The following is a 25,045-nucleotide window of genomic DNA, read 5'->3' on the forward strand; positions in this document are numbered from 1 at the left end:
ACTGGAGCCATCATCTCACGCTAAGGACGAAGTGCAGCCCTGAAACACTTTGGGTCTGGATAAAGAAGCCCCTCCCAGTCCCACGCTCTGACGCTGGGGATGTCCAAGCTGTGGTCACAGCCCCTCCATTCCCTCATCCTGCCCAGGATCAGCCCCGTTCCTTCCGAGAGTTTAAGGGCCAGCAGGAGGAAATGTGTAAGCAGGGTTCCTGCTGCTCCCACACAGCTCTGGCACTGAGGTGTGGCAGCAGCCCCTGCAGTGCCATGGGCACCCTGGGCAGCAGGAGGCTCCTGCTCTGCTGTGCCCTCTGGGGACTCTGCCTGGCCTCGGACTACGATGGTGAGTGTGAGCCTTTGGTGCAAAGCTGCTGCTTGTTAAAGCGCTGGGTATTTGGGACCTTTGTAAGATCCCTGAAAACTCATTTTTTTAATGAGTTCACATGGGAGGATGCTCTGATAGAGCTTTGTGCGGGCTCTTGTTGAAGCAGGAGGTTGACAGAGGTGATACAGTGGAGAAAGAAGCTGGGGTGGAAAAAATTAGAAAGAGAAAGGAAAAATAGAGGAGCAGTAAACTAGAAAGGACTTGAAAGCTAAATCTTTAGCTAATTATACTCCCAGAACCACAACTTTACACTGGAGTGGCTCCAGACCTTTGGATTGTTGTGAAAGCCTGGCAGAGGAATTGTCCTCTGGATTCCCAGGCCTGTTCATGGCTGTGCAGAAGAATTGTTTTCTGGATTGCCAGGCCTATTCATGTCTGTACAGAGGAATTGTCCTCTGGATTCCTTGGCCTGTTCATGGCTGTACAGAGGAATTGTTTTCTGGATTGCCAGGCCTGTTGATGGCTGTAGAACATCACAGTCCATTGTGAGCTGTGGGAAATCGCAGGGCAAAGGAATTGGAGACGTTCTCAGAAAGGTGGCTGAGGGTGGCTCCTGCACACCTGACTCTGCCAGCAGCTTTTCCTGCCCATCACACACAGCAGCCTTTGCAGAGCACTCCCAGTTGCAGGGACCCCAGCAGAAAAGATAAAGAGCAGCCTTTGGGCTGAGCTGTGTGCAGCCTGCCCTGCTGAGTGAGTAACACGCTGCCTTCCTCTCCCAGATTACTCTCAGAACAGCACCAGCGAGCAGGGCAGCACACCGGAGGCCACCCCGTGTCCCCGAGCCATCCCTGGGGACCAGGCCACGGTCAACAATGTCACCTACCTGCTGATCCCCGAGGCCACGCGTGCCCAGCTGGGCAGCGCCGTCACGGTCCGGCTCATCCCGTGCCTTTACAGCCTGGTGTTCCTGCTGGGGCTGCCGGCCAACGCGCTGGCCCTGTGGGTGCTGGCCACCCGGGCCGAGCGCCACACCTCCACCGTGTTCCTGATGAACCTGGCGGCCGCCGACCTGCTGCTCACCTGCGTGCTGCCCTTCAAGATCTCCTACTATTTCCTGGGCAACCACTGGCCCTTCGGGGAAGGGCTGTGCCGCCTGACCACGGCTCTGTTCTACGGGAACATGTACTGCTCCGTGCTGCTGCTCACCTGCATCAGCGTGGATCGCTACCTGGCCGTGGCTCACCCTTTCTCCTCCCGTGCTTTCCGCACGCCCTCGCTGGCCGCGGGTGCCTGCGCCGCCGTCTGGCTCAGCGCCGCCGCGCTGACGCTGCCGCTGGCCGTGCAGCAGCAGTCGTACCCGCTGCTCGGGGCAGGCCTCACCGTGTGCCACGACGTGCTGCCCAGGCACGAGGACGACGGCTTCTACTTCCATTACTTCGTGGCTCTGATCGCCTGCGCCTTCCTGCTGCCGCTGGCGCTGCTGGTGCTGAGCTCGGGCGCGGTGCTGCGCGTCCTCCTGCGCGGGGGCAGCCGCTACAGCCACGCTGCCAAGCTCACGGCCCTCGTGGTCGTCACCCTCGTGGTGTTCTGTGCCCCCAGCAACATCCTGCTGCTGCTCCACTACTCCAGGCCCTGCTCGCGGCTGCACGGCCGCCTGTACCTCAGCTACATGGTCAGCCTGGCCCTCAGCACCTGCAACAGCTGCGCCGACCCCTTCGTCTACTACTACGTGTCGGAGGATTTCCGGGAGAAGGTGAAGGGGAGACTCTTCAAGGGCAGCAAAAAAAACGCCGCGTCCCTAAAGACCTCCAAGGAAACGCTGCCCCGCTCCAAACATTCTCTGGTGTGAGGCTCCAGCGCGGCTCGCTGCTCCCAGGGCACTCCCGGTGCACGCAGAGCGGGTACGGTGAATTCAACACTGGAATTCCACAAGTTTCACCCAGAGCAGCGTTTCCCAGGAGCCAAGAGCTTTTCCCTGCCTGCACAGATGAGGCTGGATGAACCCAGGCTGTGGGATTCTTTGCCCAGACAAGCTGCTGGGTGCTGGACACATCCATCCTTTACTGGGACACTGCCTGCAGCTTCTCAGCTGCTCACACAGCACCAGGGATGTTCGTCCCCATACAGCCGGGTCTGCTGCTCCTCACCTGGCTGCTCTCTGCCTGCTAATCCTGCTCCTGGCTTGCTCACTGTCCTTGAATGCATATTCCCATCCTGAAAAAGAGCTATCATTGCAAAACCAAATTACTGAATGTTTCAAAAGATACTCTCCTAAACTAAACCAGTCTGTCAAAAGAGTGCAGAGCACTGGCTTGTGTAGCAAAATCATTTTTGGCTTGATTTGTAAGCAACTCCTCAGTAATGACAGCCCACAGTTGGTAAAAGGTGTAAAAATCCCATTCACTCATCCCTGTTTTTGCAAATAACTCTTGGCATCCATCATTTCTTTGAGGCAAAGGTTGTATTAATGGATTTTTGTAAAAAAAAAAAAAAAAAAAAAAGACGTCTCATGAAGTGAAATAGTAAAGTAGGAGTGGAGCAAACTGGTACTCCACACTCTCTTTGTGTAATGTCACCCCCAGCCAAAAGCTGTCTCTGATCAAAGAGGTGCTCAGGTTTGTTGCTGCAAATCTGACAAAATGCAGCCAGCTCATCCCTCAGACACAACTGGGGCACAGCCCTGTGAGCAGCCAGGTAGAAAATGAGCAATAAACCTCTTTAGAGCTCCTTAATTCTTCAGTTTTCCCAGCACAGGCTTGACAGCCTAAAGCGTGAATAAGAGGCAGAGATGATTGTCTTAAAATCAGTTTTTAATAAAATATTTATCAGAATCTAAAACAAACACTTTTCTGGACTCAGACTTGCTAAGATGTGTGTGAACAAACCAACAACTGGTCAGAGAGCTGTTTGTGTGTACCTGTGTGTGGGGGGCAAAAGGGAAACACAAAGCTGGGCTCGGGGTGCTGGGCACTCAGTCAGAAACAGCAGGGACTAAAAAAACCCCCAAACCCAGGCTGGTAGAGGTTTTCTAAATAGTTTCTCTATTCACAATAATGAAAACCAGGTTATTGTGCATTAAATGTCAACAGTCAGTGTGAGCAAAGCAAGTGCTGGTGTGTCAGGGAAGTTCTTCAAGCAAGCTGAACATTCTTCTGGTATTTGCTTTCTACTGAGGCTGATTAAGAAGGAGGGAAGGAGGCAAGACCAAAACACAGGACAAGAAAGAACAAGGGGAACTATTGCTTTAAAATAAATACCATGGTAATGATTACTCTGCATAATGTACAGTTACAAATATATAAATATTAATTTCCTCGGAAGAATTGCAAGCATCAATCACTGATAAGTAGCACTGCTGCAGCTATTCAGTCACAGAACTCGATGGAAGAAGCAATTTCTGTGTCTTACAAAACCACTGGCACTTTTCTCCTCTTGCAGTGAGGGACCATCAGGAAAAGGAAAGGAGAAGCATCTCTTTGACAGAGGGAGGCAAAAGCCAGAAAAAACCCAAAGCAGCAGTAGCTGCTGCTGGCCTTGCTGCCTTTGGCTTTCCAGCACCCAGCTGGTCATTTCCTTGGTGGAAAAAAAAAATAAAATCAATCCTCTCTAAACTGACTGGCTGAGGTGCACAAAGTGGGAGCCTGAGATGTCCTTGTGCTCTCAGGGACAGGAGGGACTGAGCAGCTTCAGGGCCAGAACTGGGCCAAAGCCTGAGAATGGCTTTGAGTCTGTGCAGCTGGGCTGTGTCCAGGGGTGCTCAGGGACCCAGTCCTAAAGTCTCTGTATTCCAAGCAGGATGTGGAAGAATGGAGGAAAAATAATCTATGCTTTTTTTTTTCCCTAAATAAAAATTAATGATGGTTACAAGAACATGAACAGCAAAGGTGGGACAGGGGAAAGCTCTGGACCCTCAGCCAGGGTGGAGCAGAGAGCAGAGATCTCCTTTATTCCTGTGATGGGGGAAAAGGCAACCACAGTGGGGTAACTGCAGGTTCCTTGATTCAATTCTTTAAATAAAAATCACCTTTTTTTCTTTTTAGCTACAAAGAGGAGCTGGTTTGGTGTAGCAGGAGCAGGGGCAGGCAGAGGCTGCCAAGGCTGGGCAGAAGCACTGGGGGTGAAGTCAGGATCCAGAAATCCTGTCCCCTCCCCTCCCACACACTGCCCTGCTCTGGCTGCCTCTGAGGACATTCAGGCTGCTCTGCCTTTGCCTTCTGAGGGTCCAGGGCTCTCTGGCTTTACTTTGAATTGTAAAACAGAAGTCAGACTCCTCTGCCTCAAGCCCTGGCACAGAGACCCCTCAGACAAGGCCCTGATTGATGGGCTGGCACCACCAGCAGGAATTATTTACCTGGCAGCAACAGGGGCATGTCTGCATCTGGAACTGGGACATTACATGTGCCAGAGCCTGAGGAAAGTGAAGAAAGCCAGGTTTAATTCCTGGCTGGAACTCCCCAGCCTCACCTCCTCATCCCCAGGGGGAGGTCTGAGTGCCCAAGGATCTGTGAGAGGACCAAGCAATTCAAAAGGACTTCAAATTTCTGTCCAGAAGCGTTCACTGGGTGTACAGTGGGTGAGAGAGAGCAGGAAAGGAAAACCAGAAAGAGACTGAGGAATCCAGAACACAGGTCCCAGCTCCTGGATGAAGCCAGTGACAGACACCACAGGGTGACCAAAAGCCTCATTCCCCCAACTCACAGCCCTGAACAGCTGCAGCCTGAACCAGCAAACAGCACGGTTTGTATTGTGCAGTTCTGAGTTTTAGAAAAGGAAAAAAAAGGAAAAAAAAAAGAAATCTTGTTGCAGCTCACACTAGGCCTGTTATTTACCCAGGGATAAATATTGACTCAGTCCTGTGTGTGTACACAATAGCCAGTGCCTGCCAGGACAGTTGCTTACAGGAGGTGGAATTTAGTTTAAAAGCATTTATTTACCTGCCAGGCAGGAATGCAGCTGCCAGGGTGAGGGCAGGGTCTGGCCCTGCACACCCCAGACATGGGGCAGAACCCTCAGGATCCTGGGAGCAGCCACGAGGGAAGGCTGGCAAAGCTGCCAGCCAGGCAGCTCCAAAATTTCTGGGAATTTCAAGACCCAGACCTTCATCATGTCAACTGCACTCTGCAAATGTCTGGCCCCAGACAAAAAGGACTGGAAACTACACATGGCCAACCTCTGGGACACCTCCTGGTTGTCCCCATGTGGACATTTTTCTGGAAAAAAACTTGCCTTTATTCTGGAATGGAATGTCTATACTGGGATATATTCTTGTCATGGTTCCTGTGTAAACAAGCCTTAAAAATGAATGGAGCTGGGCTTTTTTTTTTCCATTTCCATTCACCAATAAACACCCTCAAAAGGAGTTTCCACCCTGCTCTGGGTCCTGGTAACAATAGAAGTGGGAAGATAAAATATTAACACTATTTTGCAAGAGGCAATTGCATGTAACTCCTCCAAAGAGAACAATGCTGCTCCAGGCAGGAAGGGAAACTCAAAAATCTTGGCTCCTGCACTTTTGGAAAGACAAAGCTTTTCTTTTTAAGTTTTGCCACGTTGCTTGGGGCAGGTCAGACCCAGGGAGTCCAGCCTGTGACACCAGGGATTGGTGCTGGCCAGCAGAGCCAGGGCCTGGGCAAGGAACACCAGGACCAGAACATGCTGTGCTGGATGCCAGTGGGAGCAAAATAAGAGGGGTTGGTGAAGTCAGGCAAACATTTAAAAGGGCTGTGCCTCGGCCAGGTTCATTTTCAAGCCAGACTTTGAGGAGGAAAGAGGCTGAGAAGGCTGCAAGCAGCCCCTGTCAGCACATAGTGCAACACAAAGAGGGCTCCCCCACCTCATCCCTGCCTCTGCTGGGGCTGCAAACGCCCACCTGAGGCCAGCACACAGCAGCAGACACGGAGCCTTTCAGCCCTGGCAGTGGATTGGAGTTTTCTCAGGTAAAATGTACCTCCCAACAACTTCCCTGAACTGTGGAGCCCCAGGGAAGTGTTTCTCTCATGGGTGCAGCAGACTGATGGGCTGGGGAAGATGAGTAGCCTCTTGCTGTGTCATAATTGGCAAAACACGCTGATTTTTATTATTATGATTTGAGCAAAATAACTTCTCAGCCATGTTTCCTCAAACAGCAGTTCAGCTAAGCACAAGGCCTGGACTTAGCTTCTAAGTGTAGCTAGGAAATGGCATTTGCAGAATATCCTGATAGCAGAGAAAACACTTGGAAATGCTCTATAGGTTTGAATTCCAGCCCCTATTTTTCTCACCTAGAGGGCACAGCTTATTGGTCTCTCATCACTGGAAGGGCTCCAAAGAGGATGCACAGAAGGCAGGAAAATGGACAGAAAAATAACTCTGAGTGTCCCCCTTAGAGCTCCAGATCTGCCCCGAGGGGCAGCAAAGCCAACAGTTCTGAGGGCATCAGGAAGTAGTCATCATTGGGATTCTGTTCTGCAGCAGGTCGTCTGGAGGAACAAACTCATACAGGAGTCGATTCTGAGCCTCTTCTCTTTATTTAAATTATGGATTTCTGTCAGAAAGAGAACACAAGGAAGAAAAGTCACCTTGCTGTGATGCAGCTCTGTAAGACTTCACTGAGCCTGGGCAGGGAAAAGCTGAGAAGGTCACAGAGCTGGGAGGGTCCCTCAGGGATGATGAGTGCAGCCCCTGTCCCTGCACAGACCCCCCAACAATCCCACCCTGAGCATCCCTGAGAGCGCTGTCCAAACGTTCCTGGAGCTCTGGCAGCCTTGGGGCCGGGACCATTCCCTGGGGAGCCTGGGCAGTGCCCAGCACCCTCGGGGGGAAGAACCTTTCCCTGAGCTCCATGCCAAGCCCTGGCACAGCTCCAGCCCTTCCTGGGCTCCTGGCCCTGGCCCAGAGCAGAGATCTGTGCCCATTCCTCCTCTCCCCATCACAAGATTGATGAGAAGGAGCCTCCAGCTGAGCACACCCAGTGAAAGGTCCCCTCATCCCACTGGGGTGAAACCACTGAGGTCACTGAGCCTTTTACAGCTGCCCCAGCAAGATCCCATCCCCTGACCCCTAAAGAGCTGGGAAAACACCCCTGACCCAGCACAAGGATGCCCCGGGCTGGCTCAGAGCACAGCCCTGACCCTCTGTGGTCTCACCATTCTGCTGGGGTGGCCTCTCCCTGGCTGCTGTCCCCTCCCTGGAGAGTCCTGGCCGTGCTCAGCTCTGCCACCACCTCGAACACGTCGGCATCCACGGCGAAGGCGTCGGGGTCGTACTCGTAGGAGTAATAGGACAGGTCTGTGTGCAGGGGGGGCCCCTCCTCGGCTGCCGGGGGAACCAGAGCTGCAGGAGCTGCACCCCAGCACCACACAGGGCAGGGCAGGGCAGGGCAGGAGAAGGAAGGGTTTAGTCAGACACAAGGGAAGGGGGCTGCAGGTGTCAGGATTTTGGTCACAGACACAGGGAAAGAGGCTGCAGGTGACAGGATTTTGGTCACAGACACAGGGAAAGGGGCTGCAGGTGACAGGATTTTGGTCACAGACACAGGGAAGGAGGCTGCAGGTGACAGGATTTTGGTCACAGACACAGGGAAAGGGGCTGCAGGTGACAGGGTTTTGGTCACAGACACAGGGAAGGAGGCTGCAGGTGACAGGATTTTGGTCACAGACAAGGGAAGGGGGCTGCAGGTGTCTGCTGACCTGCAGGTGCTTGCTGGCATTCATAGGGGAGGGGAGAAGCTGCTGCCAAAGCAGTTTGCAATTTCCCAGTCTGAGACCTGGGCACTGGAATAAAATGAAAGGAAAGAGGGGGAACAAAGAGAGGGGTAAAGGGGAAACAAGGAGGAAAAGGGAAAACAAGGGGGGAAGGCAAATAAGGGTGGGAAAAGGAGGAAACAAGGAGGGGAAATGAGAAAATAAAGGGGGAAAGAAGAAGAAACAAGGGGAAAAAGGGATATAAAAGGAGGGAAAGGGCAATGTAGTCTGAAAAAATCTCCAAGTCTCCTTTTCCAGCATGGAATTAACTGAGGTGCTGAAGCTCAGACCCATCACCCTGAGGGCTGCACACAGTGAGATAAAAGTGCCATGCAGAGGGCAGATGGCACAGGGGATTCACTCTGCACCCTGAAAATCTCTCCTGTCACCAGGCACCTCAGGTAAGGAGAGCCCCATCCACACAGGGACATGTTCTGTGTGCTCTCAGCTGTGCAGCATTTCATAAAACCAGTGACAAAGCTGGAGGGAACAGCTGGCTTGGTGACTGAGCAGTGCAGGTTTTCTTTCCAGCCCAACAAGTGTGAGGATTTCAAGGCCAGGAAGCCACAGCAAAGCCACTGACTCAGCCTGAATGAGGAGCTGAGGCACCTCTGCCCCAGCACAGTCACACAGCACTGAAACTTCCATCCCCTCGTGTAGGGACAGTCCCAGCACAGGCAGGAGCAGAATTTCTCCTCTTCCCACTCCCCCCAGTCTGTGCTGGCCCTGGCAGGTCCCTCTCACAGCACACACCCCACTCACACCAGGCTGTGCTGGGTGACTGCTCCTGTCCAGAGGGTAAAGCTGCAAGATCAGACTTCTAGGAATGGCAGAGATCTGTGTTTCCTGAACTGCCCCTGGAGCCAGCTCAGCTGTCCATCCTTCCTGCTTGCTCTCTGTGTACACTGCTCTAATCCAAACCAAAGCAAGCACTGAGGCAGAATTATTGCAGGGAGGAAAAGCTCCCCCCCACCCAAAGCTGGCTGGATTTAAAGAGAACACTCATCAAGGCCTTTGAAAATGTTTGTTCTCTAGAAATAAAATATCTGAAGGATCTTCCCTGTTGCCTCCCACATCCTCCCAGCACTGGGCAGGGGAGTCAGGCTCTGTTCACTCCTTCTTGGCCTCCTCCCTGTGAGAACCTGCCAGACCATGAGCTCTTCTATGAATGGGTGATTGCTGTCCACCAGGGATGGGATGAACATCACAGAACTGACTCTTCCCAGGAATTCAGTGCTGGAGTCCAAGCAAAGAGCACAGGCCGACGTTTCCTCTGCACACAAACCACTCCCCCAGCCCCAAATGTTTGTGCCGGGGCCAATGTTTGCTGAGCAGTGATGGGGGCAGAGGAAAAACAGCCCTGTGCCAGTTCAATCAATCCTGAAAGAGCTGCAGCCCTGTGGGGAACACTCCAGCCAGGGAAATTTTGGGGATGACTCCACCTGGAAGCAGAGCTCAGGCTGATGCTCCTGGTAGGAGCTGGTGAGGGTGATGGCATTTAATTAAAAAAAACAAACAAACAAGAACAAAAAACCAAGCAAAACACCACCACCAAACAAAAGTGTCATAATTCCACCTAGAATTTTGTTCCAGTTCCAGCCATTAACCTTTCTAATTACTAAAACAAAACTGTGTAAAGGACACGGCTGTGGGGAGAAGGCAGGGCCAGAGACCCGAGCCTGGGGGGGCTCCCTGCTCACAGCAGCACTGGGACCCCCAGCACTGCTGCCCCACACTCTGGGCATTGTTTTCCACCAGAGCCCTGCAGAATCACAGCACTGTGATGTCAGAATATTGTCCTCCAACATCAGTGCCTGGGCAGTGGCTGTACCTTGAGTGCCTTTGGCAGTGGAGATTTAGGCACTTTCAGAAGAGAATTAATGATCTCTGGAAGCAATCAAAGCACCACTTCACCAGAGAGATGCTATCACAGCTACTGGGCATCCCACAGGCTCCAAAATCCACCCAGGTCCTTGTGGCCAAGGAGTGACAAGGATCTCAGCAAAGCCACAGTCAGAAATTCAGGGAGATTCCAGTTAGTAACTCAGCTCCTGCTCCAGGGCTTTCTATCCAAACAAATATTGCAGCAGGCTGTGAAGGCACACGAGCACACCCAGGAAAATCCTGTTCCACCCTTTTGAGACTCAGCAATTCACCTGTGAGAAGGAACAGCTGAGGAGGGGGATTCACACAGGAGTTATTTCAGCTGAGTCCTGTCACCCTGCAAGCTTCCCTCACAATCAGAGAATCTACAGATGCAAAGAGGATCCCACCCATCTGTACAAAAAAAAAAAAAAAGCTGCGGTTTTAAGGTCAAACCTCAGCCATTCTGCCTCGCTGCAGACTTTGGGAATGCATTTAAAATGTTCTGACAGCAGCAACAGCACTGCACTCTGACCTTTCAGGGCCATCTATGCTCAACTGCTCGTCTTGAACAGCTGGAATTGGTTCCAGCAAACCCACTGGTGTGTGTGGAACTTCACTGTGGGTCTGTGTGTGCCAGAGGGAGCCCCGACACATCCTGCACTTCCCACGGATTGCTGGCAGGCAGCTGCTTGTTCCCACTGCTGGCTAACACGGCCAAGACCTCAATTAAAGCATCCACCAGCCCAGGCTGAGCTGCACCAGGCTCATGGCAAACCCAGGAGGATTCCAGACAGCACAAACACCCCGTGCCTCTCTGAGAACGGGCATTTCCTGCAGATTAACACACCCAGTCGGTTTTACACCACCCTGCCCTAAGCCTGATTCGGCTCCTGCAGTTCTGCATCCTCTTAGGAAGTCACAGATTTAGGCACGGCTCAGCAGAGCCCTTGCTGGAGCACCTGAGCCGACTTAACCCCATCACATGCTCCAGCAGCAGCAGCCCAGGAGGGCGTGGGTGAGGAGGGGCTCATTCATCTGCTGCACTTTGATTCATGTCCCGTGTGCTTGACCTGAGAGGAGCCCGCAGGATTAATGAAAATCACATGCTGGGCTCTTTTCCTGGGGCAGGATTTAGTCAGTTTGATTCCTGAATGCTCACTCTGCCATGGCTGCTCCCAGCTCAGCATCTTCCTGCCAGGAAATTTGGGCACTCCCAGATCTCAGGGCAAAGTCAGCTCCAAGTGCTCGTGCTTTGACAAACACCCTTATGGCACTCAAGGTTGTCCATCTAAAATCTGCATATCAATGCCACACAAAAAAATCAGATTTTCCCCTTTAGCTCCTTCTGAGCCAGCACTCTTTCTGTCAATTCAGAATATAAACCACAGAGGGATTTTCCTTTGACTTCAATGCAGATTATTTTAGAAACTCTGCTCTGAACATTTTTTGGATTGTGGATTACCATCAACTTCCATCATTTTTTTCCCCCCAGGTAATCATATCAAATTTTAATTTGAAAATATTGTAGTGGCAGCCCCGTTTTTGTACACCTCAGTATGGCCTCACATTCCAGCATTGCCCAAATGGAACAGTTTGGGAATGCTGCTTGAACGGGCTCAGATTGCAGAGTTTGCATGCTGAGCACATGGCATGGGCATGGAATAAAAGGCAACAAGATATAGATATATTCACAATAAGTCCAGGGAAAACAAAGGGGAGGAAAATAGTAGAGACATTAAACACTAAGACTGAATGTCAGAATGGAATATTCACCATGTTTTTGCACCTTAATAACAGAACTGTCCAGAAGGGAAAGATCAGAATGGTGCCTCATGTTGGACATGGGTTAGTCTGGCCCTGCTGCACAAGGAGGACATGAGGAGGCACAGAGGCTTCTCCTGAAGAACTGAACTGGTTTCACCAATTTGTTGGGAGAGTTAGAGGCCAGGGGAAAATTAATGAGTGGAAAGCAGCCAGGAAAAATCTAGTCCAGTTTATTTACTAGAAACAGCACAAAACAAGCTATTCTATTGACCCTCCACTGCTTCTTGGTGAGATTTATTGTGAGCCATGAGCGAGTTCGACACGAGTCTTGGAAAAAAGTGCATGAATATAAGCACCAAATAAAATGAGCAGCCAAATTCCTGGCTACTCCATCCACTGACCTTAACATTTTTGTTCACTAAGGCTCTTTATTCCAAACAGCAGCTCTGAGAGAACCAAGGCTGCCAGCTCCATTATTGCACAGAACTGCAGGGACAAAGTTAATCCACCTGGATTCGAGTCCTTGGTTTGGGCTGTGGTCACGTCCTGCTCAGTTGTTTGTTGGAACACATTACATCAGCCTGGCTTTAAATGGGATCTTTCCAGCTTAATAGTGGAGAAAAGATCACAGAGAGTGTGTTGTTCAAACACAGCAAGGCTGAGAAAATAGGGGGGTCGGTTGTCTACTCCTACAAACAATGATCTAAATCCTGCAGGGGCTGAACTGAGCAGGATTCCTGCATGATTTCCTGAAAGGAAAAGGACTAGGAGAGCTGTCTGCTACTGAATACCTCTCATCCTCAGTTTCCTTCACCTCTTCATTTTTTTTTTCTGATTTCTGAATATTCTCACTTTTCTATAAGATGGAGAATTTCAGCATCTTTACTTAAAATGTGCTTGAGAGCCACCTGTACTTAATACAGAGACAGGACAAGCTTTAATCTTACTAAAGAGAAAGCTTTTGGATAAATGCAAAGGTATTGCATTACCTGCTGGAGTCTGGGGAACACTGGGCTGCTCAGCTGTGTGGGAGTGTGTCTCCCTTTCTTCTGGCAAGTTCTTGGCTGCAAATACAAAGAAAAATAAACTCATTGGTCACATAATTCGTTAATGCATCTCTAGAAAGGGTTTGCATTTCCAGAGGTGGCATAATCAGTTCCCTGACACACTACACACCTTGAAAGCCCATGCAGGATCTCCAAAGCTTATTACATTTCATGGATTTAATTTTTATCCAGGAGTATTCACTTCAGATCAAACAGTATCACTAATTTTCTCTTCAGTTCATTCTGACTGGTAAAACATGTATTCATGAGAACAGAAAACCAGTTACTTCAAGCTGAAAAGCAGCTGCCCTTATCACTTAACCAGCTGTACTATGAACAGCAAAATTACACAGGGCAAGTTTGGAATCCTCCTCATTTCCCTACCACAGGCACAGAAAATCAACCTGAACGAGGATTTGTAACATTCTAAAACATGACAGAAGAGGGAAGTAAAGGAAACCTACAGTTATTTCAAGCTGAAAAGCCTTTATCACTTAACCAGCTGTACTATGAACAGCAAAATCACACAGAGCAAGTTTGGAATCCTCCTCCTTTCCCTACCACAGGCACGGAAAAATCAACCTGAACAACTTGTGACACTCTAAAACACGACAGGAGAGAGAAGTAAAGGAAAACTACAGTTATTTCAGGCTGAAAAGCAGCTGCCCTTATCACTTAACCAGCTGTACAGCAAAATCACACAGGGCAAGTTTGGAATCCTCCTCCTTTCCCTACCACAGGCACGGAAAATCAACCTGAACAACTTGTGACACTAAAACACGACAGCGAGAGGGAAATAAAGGAAACCTACAGGCAGAGCACTGAGCCATGGGCATCTGCTCTATGCTGGTGTTGTTCCTGCAGGATGCCACCTCCATCTGGCAGTGGTTGGGGTAGATGTGCCCGTCGGAGCCGCACACGGGCTCGCCGTCGTAGCCGCAGTCCCGCGAGCACAGGCACTGCTCCAGGTGCTCGTCCTCCAGGCAGCCCAGGATGGTGTTGCAAGGGCCAGAGTGGACAAAGCCTGGGAATTCAAGCGAGCCAGTCAGTTCTGCACAGCAAGGGGAAGGGGGGAGCGGGAATGTTCGGCTGCTGTCGGGTTTTGTGTTGAACTCCCTAAGATTTCGAAGGGGGATTTATAAATTTGATAGGATTAAAAGGTGTGGGAATGAAGTTGGCTTTTTGAAAGAGGCATGGTGCAACTGATTCCTGACTTGGGAGAATGCAATATTTTTGGCCATAGAGCACAGAAAGGAACACAGGGATTCTGGGGAAAGTTATTCCTTTCAGGGATGTACAACATTGTTCAATCTTCCTACACTTCATTGTGGAAATCCATTGCAAAATACTGGAGAGAAAGAAAACCAAATTGCATGGCAAAGATTTTTTTACCTCTTTGTTTACTGACACACCTCCCCTTGTGCAGGTTCTTCCAGAATCAAACATTTTATCTTGCCTCTGAAGCAAATCCCAGTCCCTTTGGTGCCTGAAGAGCACCACTGCAACCCCCCAACCCTCTGTGAAACTTCCACTAAGGCAGAGAGTGAAACACAACGTTTGTCTAAATTTCATTTTGAGTTCAGAACACCAAGTGGGTCCCGTTTTTCCAAAAGACCTGTGTGGTTTTGGGCTAACTCACCAACCCACTGGCTGGCTGAGCTTTCCACCTCGTTGCAGGTCGGGCCATCGCAGAGCTCCCGGGCCAGGGGGCTGTTCTCACTCACGTTGTAGAAACGAGTGGCTTCAAAAGCTGCAGCAAGGAGGAGAAATCACAGCTGAGCCTCCTGCCTGCAGCTCTGATGTCAGCTGGGATCAAAGGCAAACAGGCACAAACCTGGCTCGTAGTAATCGTACACTTTGATGGGAACAGGGGCTGTTTTCCCAACTATGTGCTCTCTGAAAGCCTGGAACTTCACACAGGTCATGCACTGGCTGGGAATCTGTGTGAAATGGTGTAAAAGACTCAAAAACTACACTTGAAGAGAAGAGAGAGACAAATGAACACAGCACGTGCCCCAAAGTAACTCAAAGACCCCTCCAATACTCCAAGCACAGGGACAGACATAATGAATAAAATGGATGAACTAAACCAGGATGCTCTGCTGACCAAGCCAAGAGAGATCTCACCTTCCACTCTCAGGCCTGTGAAATTTAAATTATTCTGCATTTAGCACTACTAGTTGTACCTCAAAGTGAGATAATTTCAAGGCAAAAAAATCTAAGTGATATCTACTCCATGGTCTGAAGTGAATCACCTGCCTCTATTATACTTTAGTTTTCAAGTAAAACCACAACACCCACCTGCAGCAAAAGAGGCTCAAGCAAAGATCCCCAACATTCTGCCTGTGCCTTGTCCCCTGGTCATTTGTCTTTCATTAAAATCCAACATAATTATAAGAAACAAAGCCATTACCTCATCAAAATAAAATAGGACTTTTCTTCCATCCACTTCATATCTTTTTAACCCAATTTGCTTGTTCATCAATAACTGGGGGTAAAAAAAAAAAAATTAGAAATCATCATGTTTAGCTTAATCTCATTTTATAGCCAACAGGTAGAAATGAGAGAATAAATAAAGATTTCAGGCTGCTTAAAAACTGATCAGACACTCAACTCCATGGATTTCTTCTTCTGGAAAGGGTGCTTTCATAAGAGAGGGAAAATGCAAAGAGATTGAAGTTGCTGTCACATGAGAGAGGGGGAAAAGCCACCCGTGTCCTTCCCTGTGTCCTGCTGAGGAATTCCTGCCAGGTGCATCAGCTGAGGGCTCCTCCTGCTCCCCAGGGCATTCATCCCCTGGGACTCTGCTGCTGCCTCGTCCATAATCTCATGGAGCAGCTCCCAGATTGTTTTCAGTGCCAAGGCTCCAGCAAGACCTCAGAGATCCCAAAGCACTCCATGAATTCTCTTATTTACCCCCTCAGACCACCAGGGAATCTCCCTGCTGGACTGGGTATTGAAGGTCCCCTCCTCCCAGCAGCTGAAAAATCCAAAACATTCTTCTGCCAGGAAAATTAATCCACACATTTGAAAAGAGCAGCCATTTGAAAGAGCCCCAGGCACTCTCCCTTTTGACAAATGGGGTCAGGCCAGGCTCTGCTCCTCATCTTCTCCCCCTTCCAGCCCAGGGATTTGGGGTTTGGGGTTTGCATTGTACCAGGCAGGGCTACAGAGCCACCTCTCTGCTTTTTATCTGCACGTCTAAGGAACATCTGAACAGCATCTAAGGGCACTTCCCACATCTCCAAACCTTGCTTTGCAATTTTCCAAAAGTTCCTCCTTTGTGATTTCTGCACTTGGAACATCTCAATACCGTGCCTGTCCTGCCTGATCAAGCATAACTATTTTGATAATTTGTATTTGGAATGCATCTGTCCTGTGGAAAATATCTAATACTGAAGCTGGGCAGGATGAGGGTTTGTGGAAAAGGACTTTTGGGTTTTAATCAAAGTTTGGGGAGCCAAGATGGGGCCAGAGCACTCTATTCTATAATTCTATTCTCCAAACTTCCCCATTACTTTAACCTCTGTCAGACAATCCCATTTGTAACGTAGGGATATTCTTGTGGGGTTTTTTTATGGTTTTGAATATTCTTAAGTTACTTTGAGATAGCAGGGTAAAATCTCTGTGGAAAAGGGAACAAATTATTATTATCACTACTATTATTTAGAATGAATTATTTAGAATTAATGATTTAGAATGATTATAATTATTATTTAGAATTACATGAAACAAGCAGCATTCCCACTGAATTTTCCCAAACCTGCCACCAGCATCTTCAGCTGTGACTGCTCAGCTGAGAGCTCCTCCTTGTAAAACCCTGCTCCTGCCATTCCTGTAACAAGCCAAGCAACGCGTGTTTAAGTCCCACACAATATGGAAAGGGCCAATTTAATTTCTCCCTATACTTTTAGGGGCCGGTGGTGGCTGTTGTTATTCACACAGTGATTTTATGAGAGCTGGGAGACGCCGGCGCCCCCGGGAGCTGCTCAGCCCAGCCCAGCTCAGCTCAGCTCAGCCCAGCCCAGCCCAGCCCAGCTCAGCTCAGCTCAATCTGCATTTTTTCTGGTGAGGTTTGATATATCCCAGCCCGGGGTGACCTCCTGACCCTGTCGACATCCAGCATTATTAGGGGGATTTGTGGCCGGGCTGCCCGGGGTGTGCACAGAGCTCTCATTAAGCAGCACTGCCCTGGGGGCTGCTCCAGCCTGGGACAGGGAAAATCCTGATTTACAGCCCAGCCCCTGCACTGCAGGGCAGGGAATGGCTGGGGTGGCAGGGAAAAGGCAGCAGGGACAAGGATGGACCTGCCTCTGCTCAAGGTGGTGTCAAAAAAACACGGGGAAACTTCAGTGGGGGAATTTCATGTTGGGCCCATGAAGAAATCCCAGAATGGTTTGGGTTGGGAGGGACCTTAAAGCCCTGGGTGTGCTCTGGGCAGGGGAGCACTGAGAAGAATTGGGAATAAATGATTAACAGGAGGATGTGCTGTCTGCAAGGGGACACTGATGCTGGTACCACAGTGAACCGGCTGTGTGATGTCTCAAAACATTTCTGTTTGCAGTAGATCCCACAATGGTTTGGGGTGGAAGGGACCCTAAAGCCCATCCAGTGCCACCCCTGCCATGGCAGGGACACCTCCCACTGTCCCAGGCTGCTCCAACCCCAATGTCCAACCTGGCCTGGGACACTGCCAGGGATCCAGGGGCAGCCACAGCTGCTCTGGGCACCCTGTGCCAGCCCTGCCCACCCTCCCAGGGAATAATTCCTGCCCAATATCCCATCCAGCCCTGCCCTCTGGCAGTGGAAGCCATTCCCTGTGTCCTATCCCTCCATGCCTTGTCCCCAGTCCCTCTCCAGCTCTCCTGGAGCCCCTTTAGTCTCTGGAAGGGGCTCTGAGGCTGCCCCAGCAGAGGTGGATCTGCACTGCCCTTCCACTGCCTGTCTAGAGATGTGCTTGAGCTTTTGTCACCACAAAAAATGTCACCATATTTCATTTTTGAGATGCAAAAGGGTTTCTCCAATTAAAAGCCATGGAATCCAGCTCTTCAAGGGGAACGTTTCCTCTTGAAGATGCAAAATCTTTCCCAGTTTAGGAAAATCTCCTTCTTTCCAAAGGAAGCAATCCTGATCTGGTTATGGGAACAGCAGAGCCTTCTGGGCTCACTCACTTATGACAGAAATTCTTGGCTGTGAGGCCCTGGCACAGGGTGTCCCTGGATCCCTGGCAGTGTCCCAGGCCAGGCTGGACATTGGGACAGTGGAAGGTGTCCCTGCCATGGCAGGGGTGGCCCTGGGTGGGCTTTAGGGTCCCTTCCACCCCAAACCATTGTGGGATCTACTGCAAACAGAAATGTTTTGAGACATCACACAGCCGGTTCATTGTGGTACCAGCATCAGTGTCCCCCTTGCAGACAGCACATCCTCCTGTTAATCATTTATTCCCAATTCTTCTCAGTGCTCCCCTGCCCAGAGCACTCCCTGAGCACGGGCAGGGCACAGAGCCCAGCAGGAGCCTGTGAGCAGCCAAGGGCACACAAACAGATCCTGTGAGCAGCCAAGGGCACACAAACAGATCCTGTGAGCTGCCAGACCCTGCCTGGGGACACCCGAGTGTCACAGCCCCAGGTCACAGCCCCAGGGCACAGCACGGCTCTGGCAAAGGGGAAAGTGCTCAGGGTCAGTAACACAGGAACCCTCAGCTCTGTCCCCTGCTGACATCAGGAAAGGAGACATTCACCCAAATTTGTTGTTTCTTCTTCGTTCACTGCAGAGAAAAAAATCCCCCAAACTAAACCAAAACAACAACAGCAAAAAACCAACCAAAAAAACCCAAAACACTGCAATGAAACAAAAAACCAAACCAAACAACACCACAAAACCAGGGATCTGTTCCTTAAGACCTTTCCTGTTCTTCTGCAGTGAAAACCCCTCCATGCTCTTTCCTTCAACCCTTTCCCTCTGCTCATAGAACATTCCATAGCTTTATCACCATAAAGACATCCTGCTCTTCTCCTCCTGGGACATTTTGAGCTCTCTCTGGTTCTAAGCCAGGTTCTCATCCATATTTTTTCTGCTGTTATTTCCATGAATGACTCTGAAGAGAATGTATTTGACAGCACTACATGTGACCATCACTGCAGCAGAGGAGGGAGAGCAGGAACCAACCTCACTGCAGGCCCCTCACCTGAATTTTCTCCTTTCTTTTCCCATGGGGATGCTGCAGGACTCCTGCTCCTGGCCTTGCCCCACCTCAACAGCCACATTCACTTTGATATTCAGAGAATATCAGACTCACAGGCACATAAAATCCAATCCATTTTACATGCTTGGATTTGAAAATAGATTTCTCCACGTGCAGCTTGTGAGTGGATATAAATAACTTCAGTTTTTTCTCTTTATAGGAATAATTTCATATCTGATCCCCTGTTCTGAAAGGATGCAATTGATTCTCAGGGACTGATACAAAAGTTCCTTTGGCTTCAGGGACACCCCAGGAGCCATCTGACAGCAGCTTCTGACATGGATTGTAAACCTCTCCAGAGGGCTTTTTCCTCCAAGAAAATGTAATGGTGGTTCAATTATAAATCAGCCAAATCAAATTAAATCCTAGAGAAGATAGAGCAATGTGCACTCCTCCTTGAATTATGATATCAAATTAAACTTCACAATGGTTCTACTTTAAGAGTCTTTCCTCAGATCCCCTCCCTTCCCAATATATTGAGATAAAATTATTAACAGGGCTTTTAGAAGCAAAGTATTTTTTAGCTCTTTACCAGCTCACAAGGATGCAAAAATTCTACACCTCTTCAGTTAAACAGTCCTTAAAAAAAATCTTTTCAGCACAAGAACCCCAGCAGTGAATGCAATGTTCCACAAAATGTAATGAGTTGTGATGAATGCAATGCTCCCCCAAATACAAAGCAAAGCTCAGGATTAGAGTTCATCTGCCCTGAAGGGCTGGCTGGGCACGAGGCACATTCTGTCCACCTCAGCTTGGCTGCAAAAACACGATGTTCTCCCAGAGAGAGGGGGGGGAAAAAAAAAGGGCAAAAAATTCCAAGACACAGAGCCTCCAAAGAAATGGGATCCAGATGTTGGAGATAACACAGCCCACTGAGCAGCCATAAACAGCTCCTGTTAGAGCACATTTGCACCTCAGCTCTTGCAGAGGGTCTCAGTTCATTACTGTGCACTGGCTCAGGAAAACCTTGGGGTGGGTTTGCTCAGAACATCTGCTCCCTCATTTCAGAGAGGGATTTTTTTGACAAGTGAAATCTCTTCCTCCCCCTTGCCAATTTTAATTGCATCTTTTCAGCAGTGCTCTGACACCCAATGGCCTCCTCCTGCCCCTGGAAGGGAACTCCTCCCAGTTAGAGATCCCCATCCCATCCCAATCCCATCCCAATCCCATCCCATCCCAATCCCATCCCATCCCATCCCCTTCCCTTACCTGCTCCAGGCTCTCAATATCTGCCCGAAACCCTGAGAACAAAGGCACTTCCAACACTGCCATGTTTGAGGATCCAGAGTGCAGCCATCTCCCCATGGGAACAAAAACAGAGAAAATGGGAACAAACTCAACATCCAAGACAACAAATGGACAACTCAGAATGGAGAAACCAACTCTAGAAGAAAAAAAAAGGCTAAAAACTTATATTAAAAGGCTGTCCTCACTGAAGTGCTTGTGGAAAGCCAGTTTATTTTGTTTTTAAGAATCCTTTTTTCTGCTTTTATTTAATAAAATTATGCCCAGCTCACAGAGGGTAGGAGATGTCCTGGAACAGAGAGGCAGAAAAGCAGAGGGATGCAGCTGCCTGTGGGGCTGCTTGCTTTCTTTTTCAATTAATTACTGAGAAAATGCACTTGGTAAAAGGAAATAAACCCTTGGAGTAGAAGAAATTTCTGTCCCACCTTGAGAGGAGGGTGTAGATGGACTGTGGTGGGAGAGGGATCCCAACACCAGGCAAGGCCACTCAGCCCTGGGGTTTCACAAATGGCTCTTTCAGCCCTGACACTGAGAAAAGGACATTTGCAAACGAGTCAGCAAAGTCACTGCCTCGCTGGTGTTGGAGTTCAGTGCCTGTGTCATCCTCTAGGGTACAACTGAAAACTCAGAAAACCCTCTGAAACTGAGTGTGCACAAAACCCCCCCAGGCAGGAAGGTGTGGAGAGGAAATCCGCGGGGCCATTGCTAAAATCTCGATTTTTGCAGCACGGCAGAGGAGTCTCCATCCTGATGGTGCTCCTGGAAGCCCAGGACAAGGCTCCTTTTCTCTGCACTGCCAGCAGCTCCCAGCCCTCCCTCCCTGGCACCTCTCACCTGTCTGCTGTGCCCAGCACTGACAGAACACATTTCCACAGCTCCCAGCACCAAAATCTGCCAGCTCTGAGATGGCTCCTGCAGGGCCCCTCAGCTCAGGGCTGGGAGCTGGCTGAGGCTGGGCTGCCACTCCCCAGCCCAAGGCTCACAGTAGCATGAGGTGGCCTGGGGACAGAGCCAGCTCTGGGTGAGGCACTCCAGGGCTCCCAGAGACCTCGTTAATTAAAGCTCCTTAATTCCCATCTCACTCCATGCTCCACACTCCCCAATAAATCCTACAGGATCCCTTTGCCTGCGTTTCCCCACTCTCTGTTATTTATCACAGCTTTCTGTTTCCCAGCCCGTGTTCTCCCTAAGCCTTCAGAAGTGCCCCAGGGATGTCACTGGGCATGACAACACTTCATTACATTCCGAGAACACCCCCAGCCCAAAATATCTCAGTTGTCATCCTGAGCTGCACTCCTCTCTCACACTGCCCGAGCAGGATGATGATGATGGAGCTGAGAGCATCATTACAGGAAGAAGGGGAGGAAAGGAAGATTTCATTTGCTTTTGTTTCCTTTCCAAGCAATCCATCTCCTTGCACTGGGCTTCCTCTCAAATTTCTGTCTCAGCTCCAGCAATTCCCAGGGCAGAAGTTTTCAGAACTATCAGCAGAGAGGTTGTGCTGATGCAGGGCAGCCTCCCCAGCATCTGACAAGGCTGTAGGATTTTTTCCTCTCCCTAAAACAGGCTGAGGGCTTGGGCAGGGGGAGGAGAGCTTGGCACAGTGACATTTTGGGCAGTGCCTGTGACACAGCACAGCCCCATGGGCCAGGGGCAAAACAAGATCCCACCTTGTGTGGGGCACTGCAGCTCTGCTCAGCTCTGCACGGAGGGAGGGGACAGAAATTTTGATAGGGGAGCCAGAGTTTCCCATTAAACTCTGACAGGGCAGCCAAAATTTTCCATTTCCATCCGAGGCACTCACTGGATTTCTCCTGAGGGAGGTCAGTGAGGCAGCAGCCCCCACACCTGCCATGCTCCCAGTCACAAACACACAAATTTGTTATGAATTTCTTGAGAATGGTTTCTCCTTTGCACAGCAGGATGCTGTGAGCCCTCTTTATTTACTCTGGTTGTGGCTTTATCTCTCCTGGGTCTCCAATTCCCAACAACCTCCCTAAAAATCCAAATGCTTTATAAAAAGATCAGCAACCCCTGATGACTGCAGCAGTACCAAGGTGTTTAAGCAAAACTTGTAAGTGAATTTAATACAGGTCAGAAACTATTCTTGCTGCTGTTTGTAGCCAAGCTGTTTCCTCACAATAACTTGAGTTTTCCAATCTATAAAATGAGACAGAACTGCTCATGTCTCTGTAAAGTGCTTTGAGAGATAGAAATGAAACTTCTGGATCATGCCACTTAAAATGTTATGTTACATTTCATTATATGGAGTAAGGAGATAAGGGATTTGAGAGCTGATAAATATCTGCATGTATTGTGCCTTTACCACAGATTCCAAATTCATTCCACGGCAAAAAGCATCTTCTGTTTTGGTATCCAAAACTGAACCACTAAGGAGCTCAAATAATAAAGTCAAGTCAGTAATGTCTGTAAATCCATAGATATAATTAAGGTATTAGTTAACCAGTTGAATTTACCTTGCTCTTTGAGGCTTTTAAGAAAACAATCCAGAACTTTTTCTTTTCATCCTTATACAAACAAATCACATCACATTTGTCATTTTCAGGGTTCGGAGAGGCAATAATGAAACTCAGTGATAAAACCTCAAGGTGCTCTAATTTCTCTTGCTTTAACACACACTCAGCACTGAAATGATCAAGAATGTTCTTGGAGTGGCTCTGTCCTACAAGCCACTGACAGTTCTGCCTTACCCTGCTGAGTGCAGCCAGAGACAAGTCGGTGTTTCCCTGGCTCAGAGGGGCTGAGCAGCAAACCCAGCGTTCCGAGGGCTGCAGGGAGCATTCCCTACCTGGTGCAGGTCTCCAGGATCACTTTGTACTCCCGGTGGTCCTGGTCTGAGGCAGGGTCCTCGTCGTCCCCCAGGGCCCTGTCCCTGTGCAGGGCTGGGGGGCTCAGGTGGGCAGAGCCCAGCGGGGCTGGGGCTGCCAGGGGCTGCTCTGCCTTGGGCTCCTTCAGGTTCACCAGCAGCTGGAAGGCTGGCTTGGCAATGGGGTCGGGGACATTGTAAGTGACATCGATCTGCAGCGGGAAGAGGGAGAAGCAAAGCACAGCAGGGTCACAGCTCCAGTGTTCCAAAGGGTCCCCAATTTTCCTTTAGGGACCAGCACAGACACAAGATCCCTTCAGAGCTGGGGAATGGCAGGCACAGACACAACAGAGGCTTTACCACACAGTTATGTCTCTAGAGAAACTCTACCAGAGCTGGTACAGTCACATTCACTTCCTAAATCAAAGCAACACCACGTTGTAGAACTATTTTGAGAGAAATTCCAAGTGTAAGTCCCTCCCCACAGCAAAGTGGGATTACAGAAGCAGAAAACAGGCTGTGAGGTTAGAGATCAACTGCTCCCATGCTTTCTCCAGCCTTACCTGCATCAGGCAGCAGCCTTCCCCTTTGGCACTCACAAACAGCCCTGTTGGAATACTGGGGATCTGGGGAGAATGCACAGGGAGACACAGACAAGACATGGCACTCAGAATGGAAATGAATATTAAATGTAGCTCTATTCTGTACAAAATACCTTTATAAAGGACACTGCAGAAGTGAAGTGAGTGTGGCTGAGTCTCTTCACCACCTGCACTTACAATGGCAGAGACAAACAGCAGCACAAAAGAAACATCAGGCATTGGTCATGGTGAAAAATGCCTTTAATCAGGAGTGCTGTCTCCTTCACAGCAAATCCAGCCACCAACCCACAGAAAGTCCCACAGGTCTCAGTGCTTAACTTGTGCTTTTACCATCACTGATCCAAGCCCTCATTCAGAACCCAGCTCGTGTGGACTGCTTTAAAAATCTGCCTGCACAAAACCACCTACCACTGCAGTCTGAAGGACTTTTTTGTTCATCTTGTTAAGCTCAAAGGTCTCCTGGTAGTCCAGGTTAGTAGAAGCCAAGGAAATGGTCAGGTTGACTCCTCCAACATAAGAAAGGATGGCATATTCAGCCAGAGCCTGCAGGGCCACACAGGTGTCCTGGGAAGAGGACACAAGAGGGAGAAATCAGAGCAGTGAAGGATGCAGGAGCACAGCAAACTTCCAAACAGCTCTGCTCAGCTCCGGGTGGCAGAACCTTCCTTATTAATTCAGATGGCAAGAGAAACATCAGGTTTGGCTCATTTTTCCTATCAGAGGCACCCGTGAGGACAAAGGCTGGGCTCCTTTCAAATTACCAGTCCAAGGAGGAAGCAGAAAAGAGAGCTGGGAAGTTTTTCTCCTTACCAGAACACAAACAATTTGTGCCAGGAAGATGGAAACTCCACATTCCTGAATCAATTGCCAATGCATGCATCCCAGCTTCCTTTCCCAGAGGCAGCCCACCTGAGTAGATGAGAATCCTCCCAGTGCATTCCTCTGCTGTGAGAGCCACTTGACCACAGGCAGTGCAGAGGCCACATCTCCCAGGAGTGTGTAGGTCAGAAGGGCATAAGATGTCATTTCCACTTCTGCAGAAACAACTGAAAGAGGGGTGAATTAAAAAAAAAAAAAAATCAAAACATCACCTAGAAGTGACAATCCGAGCATGTCTAGAGATAGTTCTGTATTTATTAACTGAAGAATAATTCTAAGAAGTTAAGAATCTGTAGAAGTAAACATAGGAAAAGAGAAGTTAAAATATCTGCACCCAAGGTGCTTCAACTCCCTAAGATAACTGCTTTTAACATAAAAATCAATAATAAAGATATTCACACAATAGATAAACTCCTACTTGACTGTATCCCACAAGTAATTCCTCCCCCACTCCAGTTCTACTCGGCTGCTGCCCACTCTGCTGTCCTGCCCTGGAGATTTTCATACAATATCCAGTCAGATCCCTC

The 25,045-nt window shown here is 49.4% G+C and overlaps 2 protein-coding genes across 5 annotated transcripts in view; one reads left to right on the forward strand and one right to left on the reverse strand.

The window, feature by feature from the left end:
- Nucleotides 1-205: 205 nt before the first annotated feature.
- Nucleotides 206-2,540, forward strand: F2RL3 (F2R like thrombin or trypsin receptor 3). The gene is made up of 2 exons (XM_014882946.2): nucleotides 206-339; nucleotides 1,104-2,540. The coding sequence occupies exons 1-2, from the start codon at nucleotides 264-266 to the stop codon at nucleotides 2,171-2,173; spliced, it is 1,146 nt and encodes a 381-aa protein (XP_014738432.2). The 5' UTR covers nucleotides 206-263; the 3' UTR covers nucleotides 2,174-2,540.
- Nucleotides 2,541-3,113: 573 nt separating this feature from the next.
- CPAMD8 (C3 and PZP like alpha-2-macroglobulin domain containing 8) overlaps nucleotides 3,114-25,045 on the reverse strand; it is a 54,870-nt gene continuing 32,938 nt past the window's right edge. For 2 of the 4 annotated variants that reach the window (XM_088179070.1, XM_088179069.1), the window contains exons 32-43: nucleotides 24,549-24,685; nucleotides 24,048-24,203; nucleotides 23,601-23,663; nucleotides 23,020-23,249; nucleotides 20,175-20,262; nucleotides 15,135-15,209; nucleotides 14,556-14,661; nucleotides 14,361-14,471; nucleotides 13,533-13,745; nucleotides 12,665-12,739; nucleotides 7,449-7,617; nucleotides 3,114-6,847 (exon numbers count right to left, since the gene is read on the reverse strand). In XM_088179070.1, coding sequence (XP_088035196.1) covers nucleotide 6,847; nucleotides 7,449-7,617; nucleotides 12,665-12,739; nucleotides 13,533-13,745; nucleotides 14,361-14,471; nucleotides 14,556-14,661; nucleotides 15,135-15,209; nucleotides 20,175-20,262; nucleotides 23,020-23,249; nucleotides 23,601-23,663; nucleotides 24,048-24,203; nucleotides 24,549-24,685 — 1,424 coding nt within the window. In that variant the 3' untranslated portion in view covers nucleotides 3,114-6,846. Of the gene's footprint in view, nucleotides 6,848-7,448; nucleotides 7,645-12,664; nucleotides 12,740-13,532; nucleotides 13,746-14,360; nucleotides 14,472-14,555; nucleotides 14,662-15,134; nucleotides 15,210-20,174; nucleotides 20,263-23,019; nucleotides 23,250-23,600; nucleotides 23,664-24,047; nucleotides 24,204-24,548; nucleotides 24,686-25,045 lie in introns of all 4 variants that reach the window. The other 2 variants (XM_088179068.1, XM_088179067.1) reach the window with 1 other exon arrangement.

This window comes from Sturnus vulgaris, chromosome 26 (assembly GCF_052056855.1).
Source record: "Sturnus vulgaris isolate bStuVul1 chromosome 26, bStuVul1.hap1, whole genome shotgun sequence".
Taxonomy (NCBI): domain Eukaryota; kingdom Metazoa; phylum Chordata; class Aves; order Passeriformes; family Sturnidae; genus Sturnus; species Sturnus vulgaris.

Excerpts from the sequence above, each read along its gene's own strand:
- F2RL3 (XM_014882946.2), top strand. The coding sequence starts at position 264 with ATGGGCACCCTGGGCAGCAGGAGGCTCCTGCTCTGCTGTGCCCTCTGG. Across the intron at positions 340-1,103 it reads CCTGGCCTCGGACTACGATG|ATTACTCTCAGAACAGCACC; the intron begins GTGAGTGTGAGC and ends TTCCTCTCCCAG.